The sequence below is a fragment of the Danio aesculapii genome, chromosome 23 (genome assembly GCF_903798145.1).
Source record: "Danio aesculapii chromosome 23, fDanAes4.1, whole genome shotgun sequence".
In the NCBI taxonomy this organism is placed as follows: domain Eukaryota; kingdom Metazoa; phylum Chordata; class Actinopteri; order Cypriniformes; family Danionidae; genus Danio; species Danio aesculapii.
The window spans coordinates 39311487-39331630 of NC_079457.1; the positions used below are offsets into that span (position 1 = coordinate 39311487).

Below are 20144 nucleotides of genomic sequence, written 5' to 3' on the forward strand. Positions count from 1 at the left end.
CATCTGTGATTAGCAAAGTCAACTTAAGGAGGTTGAGCCTTCTTATTTATGCCTCCTGAACTCTGGGATAGGTTCACTGATAATGTCCGAGGCTCAGACACTGTCTCTCAGTTCAAAACTAGATTAAAGACCATACACAAAATGCATCACTTAACAGTATGATGCATGAGAGTGCTCCATGCAGGTGAGTGCATAAAATTAATATTTCAGTATCCGTTTTTATTCCAATGGCTTCAAAATAAATATATTTATTTAAATTCATTACTGCTTTTCATAAATATAAAGCTAACAATTAAACCATCTGTGATTAGCAAAGTCTACTAAAGGAGGTTGAGTCTTCTCATTTATGGCCCCTAAACTATTCTGACATTATCAGAATAGCCTTTCTGATAATGTCAGATGCTCAGACACTGTCTCTCAGTTCAAAACTAAGTTAAAGACCTATCTTTTTAGTGAAGCATACACAAAATGCATTACTTAACCGTATGATGCATGAGTGTGCAGCATGCAGGTGAGTGCATAAAATTAATATTTCAGTGTCCGTTTTCATTCCAGTGGCTTCAAAATGACTGGTTGTGGCTATAAATATATTTATTTAAATTCATTACTGATTTTCATAAATAAAAAGCTAACAATTAAACCATCTGTGATTAGCAAAATCTCATTAAAATCAACATTAAAATGTTGTGTCTGAGTATGAGTGTGTGTTTTTCTTCTCACGCTTTGACAGAACATGCCTTGTGGAGGGGCTGTGTTTTGTTAAGGGTCCAGTGCACTGATGGCAGGGTGAGGAGGACACAGTAACCCGGCATCAGATGAAACAGTTCTGTCAGATGGACAGACTCTCTCTGGTTTTCCTCAAGCCAGCTCTGCTCACAGATGTGCAATAAACCTCACGCCGGTCCCTCGCACAAAAGGGCGGTTATATATTCGGCAACTCAAGAGATTAGATTAGGTGAGAAACAGCGGAAATCCAACTTTATGCTCAGTGCAAACGCTTTCCAGACTAAAACAGCCCCAATACACAGATAGACACCCAAAGAGTGAGACTAAGATTTGCTTTTAAGGATTGTGGGACTGTTTTACAGTGTGTGAGAGAAGCCAGACTGGATTAGCGTCTGCATGAGCTCACAGCGCACTGGGGCCGTTCACACAGACCACCAGCCTCTCCTATTCACACAAGCTCTGATGTCTTACTAAAGCAGAGATTCTGTGCTGATCCTAAAATGAACTAACAAACATCCTCATTCAACCAGGGACATTAACCAAAATGTTCTCCCACAGGAAAATATGTGATGTGAGATCTGGCTACAAATATGCATACACGTTTATGGAGATATTATTTTATGTTACTTCAAATTGACTAATTACTTTTGACTATTATTTTCCTATTACTTGTTTCTTTATTATTTTACCTAGAAAACGAGGAATTCTTCTAAAACAAGTAGAAAGTTTAATGAGTTTAATAATTAAAAAAAAATGAAGGATCCACTTTCTCCTAAATCAGATTAAGACAGGGTAACCAGTTGTTCTTTTTCCTAGACATGTCCCTTGGTTGGGACAAAAAAAAAATGTGTTGGGGTACTAAATCTCCTAAAATGGCCAGGATTCAGCTTTTTCTTTTTTTTTTGTGGCCTTTTTTTAGATAGGACAGTATTGAGACAGGAAGCAAAGTTGGAGAGAGAGAGGGGGGTAAGGTAGGGAAAAGTCCTCGAGCTGGGATTCGAACTTGGGACACCCTGATGTGCTACTGCACCATATGTCGGCACGCTAACCACTAGGCTATTGTGCCGACAGGATTCAGCTTTTTGCTTTCTTGTTGTCAATAATTGTGTGCATTCTGCATTACTTTAACTTTCCTCTTAAGTCTTATTTATAGTTTCGCATGACTCTCCAGAGTTATAAAATCTGTCATACTTGATGCGCTCGTCATTTTACTCTCAGATGAGTACTATTATTAGGGTCAATTAATCAAAGACAATGATTTTTTCATTCTTTCCCATGGTATTACCAAATGTTTTCTAAATAGACACTATCTTTCAAGCAGTGAACTTTTCCGCAATGTTGTTATCTCTAGCTTTAAATTGCATAAAATCTTTATACTCACAGGCTGTCAGTGTTTGATCGTTTATTAGCTTAGAAAAAAAAATTGCACTGCAAAAAAGCTTTTTTTGTTTGCCTTGTTTCTAGTTCAAGTATTCAAAATGTCTTAAAAGTGCAGTATGTAAGTTTGACACCCAGGGGTTGAACTAGGTATTGCACTCCTGGTTCAAAACACATGCAAGCGCAGGTTACCAGATTGACGACACCAACAGGAGCGAGCCTTTAAGTCGTGTTCTACGTAAAAGCAACGGCACGCAATAGAAGGATTATTTTCCATATTAAAAGGAGTTTTTATTCTAACCAACACCTGAAATTTATATTTTACCTCATGTGCTTTATTCAGTGTAAAATGCTACTGTAATTATGCGAGTTTGAATGCTATTTTACATGACATTTATTGTCATACTACTGAAAGCGGCAGCAGATAGTTTCACCTCAGATCTTGAAAATACTATAAAATAAAACATTTAAAATGGAACTTTAGAACTGACTCAATGCAAACCAGCACATATCAGTGATTCAGCACATACATTTAATAATGTTAAAGGTTTAATATTATTATTAACCTAGATTAATTATTAACCTAGAACCTAAACCTAGATTATAAACCTTACCATTTCGTTGGAATGCAGTAAGTGCACTATTCTGTGCTTCTGAATGGCTGTATTTAATTTTCTGTCATGTTTTGTCTGGTGCAAACAGCCAAACTGCTTAGTACTGCTTATCTCATCACGTAGCATGTTGTTAAGACACAGGGTTACAATGTGACCTGCTCACCCAATGTTTAAGTTCATAATATTTATATTATTTTTGATTTAATAACCACCTTATGTGGAACTATGAATCTGCGTCTCATATCGGAGGCTGTTTCTGTCCACCGGAGGTTGCGTTTCCGTGCACACTTTGAGTGCCTTCCTGACTGAATGAATCAAATATGTTGTTTTCCACAAAGGCAACCAGGGTGCTGAAATATAATTGGCTAAACTGGCATTGGGAGAGTTAAACAACCAAAACAAAGACAGATGTTCTGGCACGTAGCACACATTTTCAAAGCAGAGTATATGAGAATTGTTTTTCAGATAAACAAGAATGTTCACCCAGCATGTTTCTTAAATATCTGTAAACATATTATGCTTTAGAAAAGTCAAAAACTTACATACAGCACATTTAAAACAAGCAAGATAATCTGTCAATGGGTTAAGAAAAATAATCTTGTTTTCGCTTTGAAATTGTCAGATTAATTGGTTTGTTTTAAGGAAAAACTCACTTACTTTTAACTTATTATTACTACAAACAAGACATTTTTTAAATTTGTCTAGAAAATGCTTCCGGATTTAAGAATTTTTAGATATCTGACCTAGAAACAAGACAAAAATGAAGAAAAACATATTTTGTACATCTTTATCGTATGCACTCTACAATCGTATTAACTATTTAGAACATTATCTTTATCATTACATTCCTAATTAGCATGAACGGGCCTTTACAGAAATATAAAAAGTTGGGTACACGTAGAAAGAAAAACTTTGTGTGATAAAATGAGAGTGAAGAGAGAAAAACAGATCACAAAACAGCCATATTGGAGATTCTCTGCGAGTGAATCTATTATGTTTTTGAACTTTGTGAAAAAGTCACATTCATACTTAAGATGTCATGCCCAGTCATAAAAAAAGACGAGTGCTGTTGAAAACAATAAACAAAACGCTGTTCTGCCATCAAAAGAGCACAGAAAAAAGAATCTCCCACAAGACAGAAATCATGTTTTGTGACTAGTGTGTCAAGGAGGCACCAGCAGGTATTAAAACATTGTTCTGCTTGCTTTGCTGGAGGAGAAAAGACAAACTCACGTTCACATTCATTGGCACTGTAAGTCGTGGCTGGTTTCCATGGGAACTGGTTGAAGCCGGGGCAACAGCGATCACATGACGTGCCACAAGTGTTGTGCTGGCAGTCACACTGAAGCCTGAGATACACAGACATTGAGAGACAAATCACAGGTTAAACGACCAAAACACTAACACATGTTTGTACCTTAAAACAGCTGCACAAAATAAACTAAAACTAAATTCATTGTGTTCTTGATGCCGCTTTGACCAACTTTTCTGACTCATTCAATAAAACAAAACTCTAAACATCACATTTTTGCTTATTCAAATGCTTTTAAACAATTTTCAGGTAAAGAAGGCTTTGTTAAGTACTAAAAATGTCATTAAATATATACTGATGTCATTTTACAGTACATAAACATGTTAATTAAATGTTTGCAATACATTAATTGGTCTGTAATCTGAATTAGGGCATATAATGGTGTAAACAGACTTGAAATAACTCCATTAAAGTTATATAAATAATAAATGAATAAATAAATATGACATCTTTTAAAGAATTTAATAAATAAAAGAACGAGTAAATGCATTTTAAAGTGTAGAACTTCAATGTGAGTCTTGTATAGAAATGTCACTTCTTGACAGTTCGTTTCATGCGAATCACTCTTTCTGTCTCAATCTTGAGGCGCCAGAATATGCAAATCCTAAAGTGCTTCTTGTCTATGGGCATCAAATGAGCCACACAAGAGCTGAAAGTGTTTTATTCAAGTGTCTACCCTCCTCATTGACCTTGCTGCTTCCAGGAAAACAGTGAATTGGGATGATGCAGAGGCTTTAAAACTCAGCGTCTGAAAGGGTTAAGTTCTTCACGCTTGCTAAATTTTCCAATGACATCTGAAAAGCTAATTGAATTAGCTGAGACTCGGTGGTCTGCTCATGGGTGGCTACGTTTACACATGTACTGTATGATCAACAAACTACATATGCTATAGATGCTAAAAAAGTGACCACAGACTTAAATGATAATCATATTTAATGACATTCAAACTATGATAATGAAGCATTTACAGTTTTCTAAAAATGGATAAAATGTGAATATCATATGAACAAATAATAATAAGAAATAAACTATTTACATTTCAGGAATAGTTGTGAATTATCATTTGTACAAACTACTACTACTGTACAAACTTTTACTACTGCTAGCATCCAGCTAGAGCTACACAATTGCTAAGAATCATTCATTTTACTTCACTTAGTCTCTATTTCAGAGGTTGCCACACTATTCCAGCATAAGTTTTACGCAGCAAATGCTCTTTCAGCCACAACCCAGTACTGGGAAACACCCATACACTATCATTCACACACACTCATACACTAAGGCCAATTTAGCTTACCCACTTCACCTGTCTTTGGACTGTGAGAAAAACCAGAGCACCCGGAGGAAACCCATGCCAACTAAGGGAGAACATGCAAACTCCACACAGAAATGACTACTGGCCCAGCCTACACTCGAACCAGCGACCTTCTTGCTGTGAGGCAACAGTGCTAACCACTGAGCCACCACGCCACCCTGCTAAGAATCAATATAATAATAATAATATTAATAATAATAATAATAATAATAATAGTAATAATGAAATTTTTATATTAAGTCTGTTTAATCGAATGATTGAACAAGTCTAAGATTTTACAATGGATGAATCAGCATTTTTAAAACAAATGTCTTCAACAACTTATTCAGTGACCAAAAAAAATTATAGTCCATCAAAAATATACACCATCACTCGTACCTTTTTAAAACAAATGGAAACATACCAGCTCATATGAAAGGCCCTAGAATCTGCACATTTATACTACCAGTTTGTTGCAGAATATAAAGTTACAAAGTTATTTTTGTCAAACAGCTGTTCAGGTTTTGGAATTCGCTACAATAAATACAAAAGCACAGCTTCCTCCTCAAAACAGTCTGTTTGTAAAATTTTTTATTTATTTAGTAAATTAGTAATTTATATAAAAGCAGTGACTGTCTGAAATGACTTATTAACAGTCAAATATTCACATCAAACATTTGTCAATCAACTGTTTTATTCCGAAACAGGGATTAAAATAGTTACAATGTTGCTTTTTGTTTGTGTGATTCGCTTTCACAAGGCAAAGTTTCTAAACTTTACAGTTAAAACAAGTCACATACGAGTAAACTCTCCTCTCCTTGGTCAGAGTTTGGTTTATTTTCTGGGATCCCACTCAGCAGTCATACTGTACATCCTTATTTATATTTATGATGATAAGAAATTACATTATAAGCAGAAATGTGCACTTTAACTTTGAATGGTGACACCCACAGACATAGTCATCGAAAATATAAATCAGAGAAAAAAATGTCTCATACATAGCCTCATTTCAAGGGTTGTATAAAATATATTGATTATATATCACAAGTCGAGTAATCCAAAAGCATAATGATACTATATATGTTTCTAATAGTTCAGTTGGACTGCATGCTTTCACTTTCGTATTCAAGATAAAATGTACTTTTGCCGGTAGGAATGATATTTTGGCCTACTCATCATTTTCTCTTCTTATAGCCACATATATGGCTATTACATATCCACAATACACTATGATATATCCTGGTTTGTTAGTTTGTTGCTTTCTCACTACAAGTGATTCACTCCAGAATCACTTCTGAATCGCTCCAGAGTTCATTTCAATCGATCCAAGACCACCTCATTCAGGTGGTCTTGGATCGATTGATTTGGCGCGTATCAGAGCTCGATTGCGGGTTTCACATATGCCCAATTGAACCACAATAAGGAGAAAAACGTGCCAGGTTTTTGAAACAAACGTCTAGGTGTGAAAGCACCCTTAGTATGAATCAATCTAAAAAGCCCATGATATACACTACTGGTCAAAAGTTTGGGGTCAGTAGGATTTTTTGAATGTTTTAAAATAAGCTTCTCCTGCTCACCTAGGCTGCATTTATTTCATGACAAATACAGAACAAATTGTAAAATTGTGAAATGTTATTGCACTATACAATAACTGTTCAAAAGTAATTTATAATTTAATTTGATAATTTATTCCAGTGATTTTAAAGATGATTTTTCAGCTTCATTACTCTAGTCTTCAGAGTCACATGATTCTTCAGAAATCACTGTATAAATTCATTATTATTATTATTATTATTATTATTATTATTATTATTATTATTATTATTATTATTATTATTTAAATAATAAATAAATTAATATTTAATAAATAAGTATAAACAGGTTAACAATTTTTTACATTTAATAAATGCCACCTTGATGAACAATATAACTTTGTTTAAAGAGCCCATATTATGGGTTTTTGAAAATGCCCTTCCATGTAGTGTGTAACACAGCTCTAAGTGAAGTGAAATATCCAAGTGTACAGTGTTTAAAACTATTGATTTATCTATAAAAGAGTCGACTCAGTGCTTCAAATGAGTCGTCTTGATAACGAGTCATTAGGTGTTTCGTGATGACGCGGCTACGAAACACAAGTAGTTGCGCGCGCAAACCCGGGAGATTTGAAACCTGCGTCCCCGCCCACTAACAGAAAAAAAGTCACACACACACACACACAGACACCGGTCGAATGAAGTCACGCTGTGCAGATGGATATTATTGACAGTTCACCCAAAGATGAAACCTCAGCAATATAGCCCATCCTTGAGCAGATAGAGTGCTTCTGGAAATTACATGCTTAAAAAGAAGACTTCATCGGTTTGTAAAAGGAAGGATCAGTAAAGACTGTCAGAACATGGATCAGTGGATCATGAGTCAGTTTTTTCCCCCATTTCACAAGTGTAAGTACGTGCGATTAAAACTGTTGCCTCGTTTACTCTAGCTTGCAAATTGTGTATTTAGTTGTGTTTTGTTACTTGTAACTGTGTGTACTGTATCAGGTTAACTCTATATATTCTCATATCGCGTGTAAAGCCACGTTGAAAAAGCGACGCGTGCCGCTTTGTTTACGGATCGCCAGCTGTTTCTACACACATGCAACGGTCAAGTTTCAAAATAGTTCAGCTCAGGTTCGAGGTGAGGTGTCTAAATTGCACCCAGCAAGCTGAACTGGCGCTCTAGGCGTGTGTGTCGTGTCCTCGGGGAGGAGTGTAATGTGTGTGTGTGTCTCCTCTGAGGAGGGTAGTGTGTGTGTGTGTGTCCTCCTACCGGGGTATTCGCGGTCATAACTGAGGACGCGGGTGGTGAGGGAGGTGTCGCCGATGCCGCGCCCTCATTATTCTGCCGCCCTAGGTCTCCTTTATGGACGCGCCTGCCCTGTGTGTGAGTGTGTGTGTGTGTGTGTGTGTGTGTGTGTGTGTGTGTGTGTGTGTGTGTGTGTGTGTGCGTGTGTGTGTGTGTGTGTGTGTGTGTGTGAAAAATGTAAAATTGCACTGAAACAGCTTTTGGAATATTTGTTTCACTAAAGAGTGTTTTGATAGGAACATTTATCTTTTTCCATGCAGTCTTGTATATGAATACACAAAACGCAGCAGCACACACACATTCACACATCTGGAAGGACACAGACTTCCACTCAACCGTGCACTTTAGTTTCCTTCAATCTGTTTGGATGGTCAAGCTTGAGCGGCAATTGAATCCTTCATTAGCACCCGTCCGCAAGTCAGAGCAAGTGTTCCAGAGCCTCGCTTCAAATGAGCTACAGCCAACCATATAACCCAGTCACATCCCGAGTCAATTAACCCTCAACTGCCCTCTAAATCTCCTCTAAGACCTTTACACACACATGCTTTAACATCTTCTGCTAGGGGCTTTAGCTTACAGCATGGAAAAAGTTACATCTCTACCTGAATTTCCCAATAAATCAACTGCAGACTGACATCAGTTGAACTCTTGGTACCTGCAGGGCAAACAGGTGCATGTGGGAAGCTTAGGTGGAGCACGCTTCACAGATTGACCTTTGATCTCTTCAGCGTCTGACTCAATCTCGGGGTCATCCTCATTTAGCCCTGTCAATTAAACCCCTCCACCCTTCGCCATTCATCATGTACACGCTGTTGCTGAAAAATCTGGAGTTGGTAGGAATTTTTAAAAGCATTCATTTTATTATTACAAATGTTGAAAACATTCTTTGAGGATTTTTGGATGCATAGGAAGTTTCATATTTACAGCATTTAATTTCAACAGGAATCACTTTTCATATTTTTACTGGCCTTTTGATCAATTTAATGCAATTTTTATATATTAAAACTATTATTTGTTTAACAAATAAAGAATTGAGATGCAAAAATCTTTGAACGCCATCTGAATTTCTAAATAAAATTTGCATTTTTTCTCAGCCTCCTATGTTTATATCTGTTATTTCACTTTAGAGGCAATAAAAATAACATACTCATCACCATAAAAATAAACAAATCTGAATCTACGCACAGGAAAAAAGAGAAAAAATAAATGTAATTAGTAAACAAATGTAAATAAAATAATACTAATAATAAATAAATAAATAACATAAAGGTCACACTTTATTTTAAGGTACAATTCTCACAATTAATAAACCATTAACTATAATTTTTGCTTCAGTAAACTTAAAATTTGCTGTTTTAAATACTTATAGTTATTAAAGCAGTAGTTGGATAGGTAGTAGGTAGAATTATGGATACAGAACATGGTTTATAAGTACAAACAAACAGCTAATATGTTAATTATTGGCAGATACTAAGCCACTTGTTAATTGTGAGAATTAGTACTTAGGCTAAAGTGTTACCAAAATGAAAAATAATATAAAAACTGATAACCTAAACTTTAAGTGTTACTAATTAATCTACAATTGTGTGCATACTGCGATGTCTAATATATCCAATAATGCATTACACTCACATCTGCACGTTCTATGTGTATTGTGATAAGGGACCTATTTTTATTTATTTTTTTGATAGTCCATGATGCAGCGGACAATGTAATTTAACATTTTTAGGTAAGATATCCCTTTAAGATTCTGTTCTAACATAAACTGTTATTTAACGAACAATGTAGCATGACATTTTTTTATCTTCACTGTTAACAATAAAATTTAGCTGTTACTGCTTTTTATATGAGCTTATCACACCGGTGATGTAGCTGTACATCGGCAATGGTGTGTGTTGCCTTAGTGTCCCACCAATGACTATATACAGCCATATCGCACTGCTACAATGTGTGATATTGCATTTATACAACAGTTCGATAATTGTGTATATAAAAAAAGGAAATCAAACACGGAGAGTCTCAAAACCCTTTTGTAAGAGGAACTACTTTCTTCTGCCATTCATTCAGATCTGCAGCTGACGACAGATCAGCAGAAACCGTTGCTACTTCACAAACGTCACTTTAGAGCTAGTATTTGTATGATTCTCTAGCGTGATGTCTAAAGTGATGACAAAACAGGTGATTTTGCTCACATTTAAAGATTATAAGGTTGAACGGCATGAAATGAAATCAGTCTACAGAGATTTCCCAGTATTTCTCTGTAGCAATTGGGAGATTACTGTGGTATAAATACAGCACTAGAAAATACAAAAGAGAGATCCACTTAGAAAGTTGTTTAGCTGTTTAATAATGATTCGATCAGCTGTAGTTTTAAATTACGCTGTTTTTCTCTTAAGGCTTATTACGTGGTCTCTGTCGCCATCTTGCCATCTGTCAGCTGTGTTTGCTCAAAGACAGGCTAATGGCCGAGACAGTCTTTGCTGCAGCTTGCAGCTTGATGACGTAGTTGACCAGGTCCACTACGTAGCTGACAATCGCCTACACCTTCACCTACCCTAAATCCAACCGTCACAGTAGCATGAGCATTACCTTAGTGGGCGTCAACTACGTAGTGCACCTTGTACTGCCCATGCTACTGCGATGATCGCCTACACCTCCCCCTACCCTAAACCTAACCGTCGCAGTAGCATGGGCAGTACAAGGTGCACTATGTAGTTGACGATCGCCTACATCATTATGTAAATATACGTAAATATTTTAAAATAGGCACTATCCTTATAAATAAACTGCATAGTTGCAAACTAAACAACTACATTCTCGCCTAAAAAGCCTCAAAACTACATTATGTTGCCCAACAGCAACAATATTTGTCAAACTGTAGAGTGTCCTCTGCTTGCTACTGTATGTGGGCGGAGTAATACACAAGGGTGAAGGGTAAAGAGGCTGAACGAGTGCTGTAATTGCAAACTGATCCTTTTGAGCGGCTCATCAGTTCTGGCTTTTTTTTGTAATTAAACTTTGCCACAGAATGTGATAGTCTCAGAGGAAAACATCTGGTCTCCTATAACTCCCATCACATTCATATCAGTAGATTTCCACAATATCAGTTACATGCACATCAAAAAAAAAAACTATATAAAGGAAATCACAAAGCACAGCAGATTTAACAGAGATTCATGTTATGGAAATTCTCCCTCCTCTCCAAACGCAATGTTAGCATCTGTTTCTTGTTGCTATCTGTATTAGCCTTCTGGGTTTTGATAAGTCTCATATAGGAGTTTTTATTTTTTTTCTCCAAACTGACAGGACTGACACCTTCCAGGTGGTTCATATTGCTGTTTGCTCACACAGAACACTGCAGGAATCTGTGGAATGACTGACTACAGTAACAAACGATTTATCAGCAGGGACAAAAACTCAGACTGAGGTGGATATATCACCATTGCGACATACAAAGAGCCAGGAAAATCTCTCGAGATTCCTGAAATATTTAACAAACTTTTGAAAAACTGCATGATCTGCTTTATGTCCAAAGATCTTCTACGTCAAATGATCACACATTACTAAATTTGAGGAATTCAAGTGTGTGTAGGATTTCATTATTACTCTTTAACTACTGACCATCATCTCAGAACATGATTTAAAGTACTGTAGTAAAGAAAATGTTTTACAAACAAATGTGTATGATACAGACCCTACACATGACATGTAAGAAAACAAGAGTTAACACTTTATCATCCATTTTTTTACTAACATGAACTAAGATTGAACAGTACTTGTTCAGCATTTATTAATCAAATACTAATGAATTATTAAAATCCAATGTTGCGCTTGTTAACATAGTTAATGCATTTTATTTTAATTAATTAACATTAAAAAATTACTGTAATAAATGTATTGTTCACTGTGTATTCATGTTATTAAATACATTACCTAACATTGATGGAATATTATTGTAAATTGTAACTTGTAATTGTAAATTGGCAAAATTTTTTAATTAATAATCTTGATTTACTAGATCTTACACATGACTTACTAATTCAATACCTTGTTTTAGGAAAATCTTGAGCTCAATATAATAATTTGTGCCCTCAGTCTAGGTAATGTACTCATTAATCAAAACTATTTAGTTTATTATCTGCATACTCTACTAAATTGAGGGAACGAATGACATTAAAGGAACAAATTAATAAATTGTGTGCATACGCTAGAAAATTAAGAGAACAAATTATTAAAATGTGCATATACTCTAGTAAATCAAGGGGACATATTAAGAAATTATACGCATACTCTATTAAATAAAAGTAATGAATTAATTATTTGTGTGTATACTCTAGTAAATCAAGGGAACAAATTCATAAATGATGCACATACTAGTAAATTGAGGGAGGAAATTAATAAATTGTGTGCATGCTCTAGTAAATCAAGATAAAGAATGAATTATTTGTGCGAATACTCTAGTAAATCAAGGTAATGAATGAATTACTTGTGTGCATACTCTAGTAGATTAAGGGAACAAATTAATAAACTGTGCAAATACTCTAGCGAACTCAGGGAAACTAATTATTAAATTGTGCACATACTCTAGTAAATCAAGGGAACAAATTAAGAAATTATACGCATACTCTAATAAATCAAGGTAATTGATTATTTGTGTGCATACTCTAGTAAATTGAGAGAACAAATTAATAAAGTGTGCATATACCCTAGTAAATCAGGGCAAAAAATTTAAGAAATTATGCGTTTACTCTAGTAAATCAAGGTAATGAATGAATTAATTTTGTGCATGCTCTAGTAAATCAAGGGAACAAATTAATAAATTGTGTATATGCTCTAATAAATCGAGGGAATAAATGAATAAATCATGCCAATTTGTGCTAAACAAGTATTTATAATACAGTCACTTACTGCACTGCACTAAGGCAAAGTAGCACCAACTCGCACTAAATACTAGGCTTATGCTAGTTTTGTTGAATAAAATCAGCAAACAATGTAAATAAAATATGACAACAAGATGCGGTGCCAGAAACTTGTATTATTGTCAGCTAAGTGAACGAGTCATTCATAACGAAGATTCATTCACAAATGAATTGCTCCCTCCGTTAGAATAAGAAGGCAAAGTGGGAGATAATATATTTCCATGAACACAAACACACACTCTTTGTCGGCAATGCCCATGCAATCACTTATCCATCGATGTAATCGATTGATTTAAATAAATATTTGCGAACTGACCATTAGGAAAACCCATGTTCATAGATATACAGTATGTATATATATGTGTATATATCTCTGGGTCTGGATGGCCAGTCCTCCACTGCACCTTGGTCCCACATTCATTTCAAAGGAGCACTACCCTGTACTAATATGGCGGCTCTATTGACGCATTTCTTCCAATAGACAACAATAGCGTAAGGCGACATCTAATGTAAATATCAATGAAGAAAGGAGAGATAGCTGCACTCCCAGGGTGCATAAAAAAGATAGTAAATCCAGACGCCTGCAGGGCCTCAGAAGTGAAGCATGCCATCATCCCTCACTTTCCTGAGACACACGCCTGGAGGAGACGAACTGCTTTAACTATGATCCTTGCAGATAAAAACTCTAAAGCAAATATTCTAAACACCCCCCCCCCCCCCCACACACACACACACACACACACACAAAAGATCTAGCTTGGTTGTTTAATGTTATTATTGGCCCAGGGGAGTTTAATAAAACTTTAGGTTATGTAATACGTTTTATTGAAATTCTGGGCTTGAGGTGAAAATTTGGGTAAGAATGTTGATAATCAGGCAAGTGAAGACTCGGGCAGCATGTATGTGCCTGTGCTGGTGGTCTGTCATGCGGGTGGAAACTAACAGTCATTTTAACCCCCTCCAGGCACAGGAAAGAGAACTTCATGAACAATATGATTTCAGCCTCCTTCTTTGGCACATTTACTGAAAGAAATGTCTCCAGGCTAATAGTTACATAAATAAGAGTGTGTACGGACAAATCTGTGAAAATTTGCATATTTGCAACGGTGTAGCAACAACATTTGCATATTTATGTTTAATTGTATGATGCTCAAACCAGCGACCTTCTTGCTGTGAGGCAACAGCGCTACCTACTACTCACCATGCCGCCCTATGTAATTTTAATAACATATCATTAAATTTCATAATGTAGGAAAACACAAGAGGAATTCTTTAAGAAAAACAGGACAAAATACTGGTTTGGGATAGTCGGTTTTTATTATTTTATTAAAAATCCAATTTATTATGTTATGCTCACCAAAGCTGCATTGAATTGATCAAAAATAAACCAGTCATTTAATGGGTTATTATTTTAATTGAAAATCATTTTGAATATATTTTGAAGAAAAATTGTAATATTTATTATATTATTATTTAAGCTGAATTTTAAGAATAATTACTACATATTTTAGAGTCATGAGCATTCAGAAATCCATTTAATATCTTTATTTTCTACTCAAGAAATTATTAATGTTTGAAGTTTTGGAAAATAATAATACATTTTTTATAATATATAGATTTAAAATATAGATTATATATAAACATCAGAAACTTTTAAAAAGTATAAACTTAATTTTGAATATAATAGTTTATACATTTTCTGTATATAATGCCTTTACTCTTATTTTTGGCCTTGACACTGACTCCAAACTTTTAGTGAAGTTTATTTATGAACTAATTTCAAGAGGATCGCGTGCTTATAATTGACCAGGACTGGTCCTGCATTAGCTAACACATGATTTACCAATCAGACGATTCGGTCACACTCTATTTTGATTGTCTGTTTGTTGAATGTAAAGCTGCGGTCACACTGGGCTTTGTGTGTGCGAAATTCTGCCGTACGGCACTGCGAAAAGGGGCGGGATTAAACAAGATGTTTAGAGATTAAAAAAGCCAGCGATTTGCTCCATGTTTTAAATTTCTGTCCAGAGAGGTCCAATTTTTATCCTCGATTGGTCTCACGCAGTCAAGTGATGCGATTTCGCAGGTCAGAGTTCACCAAGCTTGAACTGTGCACCGCAGCGAACTGCGAAACTTAAGGCATGACCCTGCGTTTCTGGTCTGATGCATTCGCGTGCGTATGAATGGAAGTCTATAGGAGGAAAAGCCCAGTGTAACCACAGCTTAAGTTTCATTGCATTTACATGCCAACTAATTCTCATTAGATTAAAAGTAGACTGTTAGATTGGGGTTAGGATTGGGGTTAGGGTTAGGGTTGGTGTAAGTTGACATGTACTGTACTTGCAAAATTTCTTATAGTCAGTTAAATGTTTGTTGAAGGAGCAGTGTCAGCAGATATTAAGCAGACGGTCTACTAATACTCAAATGGACCATAAAACTAAAAACAACCAGACTTTCTTACCTCAGTATCTTCGTCTTGAAGAACACCCCCTCCCACCCCTATTCCTCCCTCCTTTTCCTTGATTGGGCGACACGGCAGCCCAGTGATTAGCACTGTTGCCTCACAACAAGAATGTCACTGGTTAAAAGTCCTTACTGGACCAGTCGACATATCTGTGAGGAGTTTGCATGTTGACATATCTAACCCTACAATCTGTCATTATCCGTTAACAAGTCGGGGTAGTTCATCAAGCTCTACCTAAGCTCAAACTCCCCTCTCAGCCTGCTAACGGGAGAGAGCCTAGGGCTCGAGGATCTTATAAGCTCAGGGCTCTCTCCCAGGACAGCATGCCAAAAAAGCTTTATTATCAATCATCAGCTAAGTGTGAACTCATGAATTAAGTATTATCTCTATATCGACAGAAAAGTGCATTTAAAAAAAGGTTTTCCAAGGTTGTGGCATATTCACATGCGTTGAATTGCCTATCCATTTGACCTGAAGTTAGAACCTGACATTTAAAAAACATATAAATAAATGAAATGTTCTTAAAGGTCACTTACTTGTAGGGATCATTGGGGTCTTTAGCATTACAGGCCTCAGCGTGGCCATTACACACACATCTCCCTCCAATACTGATGTCTTTAATACTGTAATAATACTGAGAAACAAATGCACAAGATGTATTAGAATGTAGGTTTAAAGAAATGCTCCACTTTTTTTGTTGACAAAGTATTAGGCTAATTTTACAATTCCCCAGTTGAATTCTAGCATTTCTGAATCCATTTAGTTGATTTTCGGGTCTGGCAGAAGCACTTTTATCTTAGCTTAGCATAAATCATTGATTAGAGCATTAGACCATTAGCATCTTGCTCAAAAAATAATTTTACTATTTAAAGCTTGACTCTTGTACTAAGACAGAGTAACTACAGATGAGTCAAGTTTTAAATAGTAAAATTTTCAAAACTCTTTTGTCATTTTTGAATGAGATGCTAATGGTCTAACCTGATTCAATGATTTATGCTAAGCTAAGCTAAAAGTTTTCCCGCCAGACTCCGAGATCGGCTGAATGGATTGAAAAATGGTAAAACTCAACAGATCAAATCTAGAGGAGTTGTAAAATGAGCCTGTTTCCAAAAAAAGTGGAGTGTTCCTTTAAAGAGATCACATGACGGAGCTTTGTTTATAATTTCTGTCCATTCTAAAAACTGTAGAGGAGTCTTACTCTTCGTGTGACTGTGGGGTCTCTCAAGGCTTTGCCCATCAGATGACCCAGCAGTGTGTTGGTGCGCAGGAAACGTAGGCGGATGTTGGTGGCCTTGGTGAACTCCCTCAAAACGGGAGAATAGGAGAAGTTCATGGCTCCGGGTCGTCCATTTACCAGAGACACCACAATCTGAACAAGAGTAAGATGTGAGATACTATTTAAGCACCAAAAGTAAATGTGCGCATCTACAAAAGCATAAACAGAAGAGCTTGGCCAGCGTTGGGCCATGGTTTCTATGTATCCATACCTCTCCATTCTCCAACGGGACAATTCGAGAGTACTCTGTTGTGCAGATGACATCGTCATCATGGTAGATCCGCTCGATAGTCCTCTGGCCAAACCGCTCAATACAGTCTCTCTTTGAGGCTAGAGCAAAAAACAAACAATGAACAAAACAGTTGAGAAAATGTAATCTGGGACAGAGGACAGGACAATCTGCTAAGAGTAAATATGAAATCGAAACGGACAGTTCTTATCTTTTTTTACTAGAAAATGTCATTATTAATATCTATCCATGTACATTATTCATTCATTCATTTTCTTTTCGGCTTAGTCCCTTTATTAATCTGGGGTTGCCACAACGGAATGAACCGCCGACTTATCCAGCATATGTTTTACGCAGCGGATGCCCTTCCGGCTGCAACCTATCACCTGGAAACATCCATACACACTTATTCACACACACTACAGTCAATTTAGCTTACCCAATTCATCCATAGCGCATGTCTTTGGACTTGTGGGGGAAATCAGAGCACCCGCAGGAAACCCACATGAACACGGGGAGAACATGCAAGCTCCACACAGAAATGCCGAGTGACCCAGGCGAGGCTCAAACCAGCAAAAATAAATCTTTCCATTAAACAGAAATTGGGGAGAAAGGGTCGCTAATAATTCAGGAGGGCTAATAATTCTAACTTTTACTGTATATATCACAATCACTTTTACCTCACAATCACTGCACTATTTAACATTTGCACATTTAAAGTTTGCACATATTCATTGCACTGATTCACTTATTTGAACTGTACATACCCACTGCACATGGACATTTGTAATTATGTTTATCTATCTGCACACTTCTGCTATTAATAGCATCCTGTACATATATTCATTTATTGTAAATCTGTTCATAGCTAATACAACCTGTATATAATGTTGATAGTACATCCATCTGTAAATATTACCATAATTTTTCTATAACTGCACTTTATAACTTATACCTGTATCCTGCACTTGCTGCTATTGCACTGCTGGTTAGACCTAAACTGCATTTCGTTTCCTTGTACTTGTACATGTGTAATGACAATAAAGTTGAATCTAATCTAATCTAATCTAATCTAATCTAATATAATATAATATATGCACAGCTATTTTCCTCCCTGTAAATAAGGAAAGTGAAATTAATACAATAGAATAAAATATGAAACAAACTGTGCTTTAAGCATCTTCACTGTAAGAAAAAAAACTTCAGCTACAAAAGTCCTTCAGTCAAGAGCAGTGAGTGATTTTGTCTTTTTGTTGTTTGATTACTAATAAAAACAGGCAGCAGCAGGAATATTGCGCGCTGTCACTTTAAGAATAGTGCGGCTCTGATATGGTTTCTCTTTCACATGTCTTTTGATTCTCAACTTGTTTGTTTATTACACAAATGAGGGTTAATATGAATAATCACTAAACACCGCGCTCTAACACAAATGTGCATGTATTTGACCATAAAAGCGCTGGCTTTAGGATGACATAAGATGTGTGTGCTCAGCTCGTCTCCGAGGCTAAGCGCACGAACACACGGAAGCATGCGGCTTGTTCGCGCTTTTAAAAACATGAATGATTCGAACGTACATCAATGAATGATGCGCATGCCATGCTGCAAACGTTAAGCTACATGCTTTTAGTCATTTTCGTGTGGAACTGAGCTTTGCAGAGCAACAAATGTGTACAACTGGAAAGGGGGCGGTAAATGATGGAATAATCATTTATCTCGATTATTGGTTTTTCATAATCATTAGAAGCCGAAATCGAAATCGAATTTTCGATTAATTGCACAGCCCTAGGATGAATAAATGATGACAAATTTTTTGTCATTTTGTCATTTGTGGTGCAGTGGGTAGCACAATCACCTTACAGCAAGAAGGTCGCTGGTTCAAGCCTCGGCTGGGTCAGTTGGCATTTCTTCCCATGTTCGTGTGGGTTTCCTTCAGGTGCTATGGCTTCCCACACATGTCCAAAGACATGTGCTGTAGGTGAATTGGGTGTGATCAATTGTCCGTATTGTGTGTGTGTGAATGAGTGTGTATGGATGTTTCCCAGAGATGGGTTGCGGCTGGAAGGGCATCCGCTGCGTAAAACATATGCAGGATAAGTTGGCGGTTCATTCCGCTACGGAGTTTGTTGTTGTACTAAAGATAAGTTTTATTGATTATATATTATATATATAATTTACATAATGCTTTCAGCGTATTATAAATAGCTTATTATCTAGTAATAAGCACAGTTATTCTGCAAAATTAACGTAAAAGTGAGTGGCGTCCATCTGACAGGTTCATTTGCGATAGCACCATGCCAATCGATATTGGATAAGACGAAATGGCTAAGCATCCAGCCCAAAATATACTACTATCTCAATGAAACTCCAAGTGTTTTTACAAGAGAGAAGTTAAAGGCCTACAAGTCTTTGGATGCCAACAATTTTGTTCTGTGTGGTCATGTGCAAGAAATAATGTTCCATGATTACCAGATTCAACACTATGTAGAGCTAAAAACCAAGGTTCTGCCTAGCCAAAGACAAGGAAAAGAAGACGGAACTGTACAAGGCCTGGGTGATTAATCATCAACAAGCAAAACACCTGCATTCTGACAGTGAGCTGCACCAGTATATCAGGGTTTGTGAACTTACACTTTTACATTTCAATCTTAGCATTAGCATGTATGAGTCAGCATAGCGTAAACTTAACAGATATTAAATAAGAACTGACTAGAGCATTTTTAATTAGCTCCTCACTCCATTCAGCTCTTATGATGGCTGTTAGCCAAACATGTCGGAGGTTGGCATTAAAAGCAGTGTGGTGTACAGTAAAATTAAAGTGTTCTATTTTTGGACTTTCAATTTTGGCATCACGATATGTTTGCTATTTCAACAAACTATTTCCTGCAATATTTATTTCAATCGCAATCGTTATGCGCGGTTGAACCCATGTGACGTCATGTGTGACGTGGGTTGGAAATTCCCCTATACCTTGTAAAATAGTATTTAAGACTTTAATACTTTTTAAAGGTTATACATTTTTCTAAATTAATTCATCAACTTTTAATAATGTTAAGACCCCACAGACAGCTTGAATGCAATCTGCTATTAGT

General features: G+C 36.3%; 1 protein-coding gene across 1 annotated transcript in view; it reads right to left on the minus strand.

Annotated features, from left to right (window-relative positions):
- lama5 (laminin, alpha 5) overlaps nt 1-20144 on the minus strand; it is a 176182-nt gene that overhangs the window by 104455 nt on the left and 51583 nt on the right. The window contains 4 exon segments of the mRNA XM_056448715.1: nt 3951-4066; nt 16087-16184; nt 16749-16919; nt 17038-17156. Of these exon segments, the coding sequence (XP_056304690.1) occupies nt 3951-4066; nt 16087-16184; nt 16749-16919; nt 17038-17156 (504 nt within the window).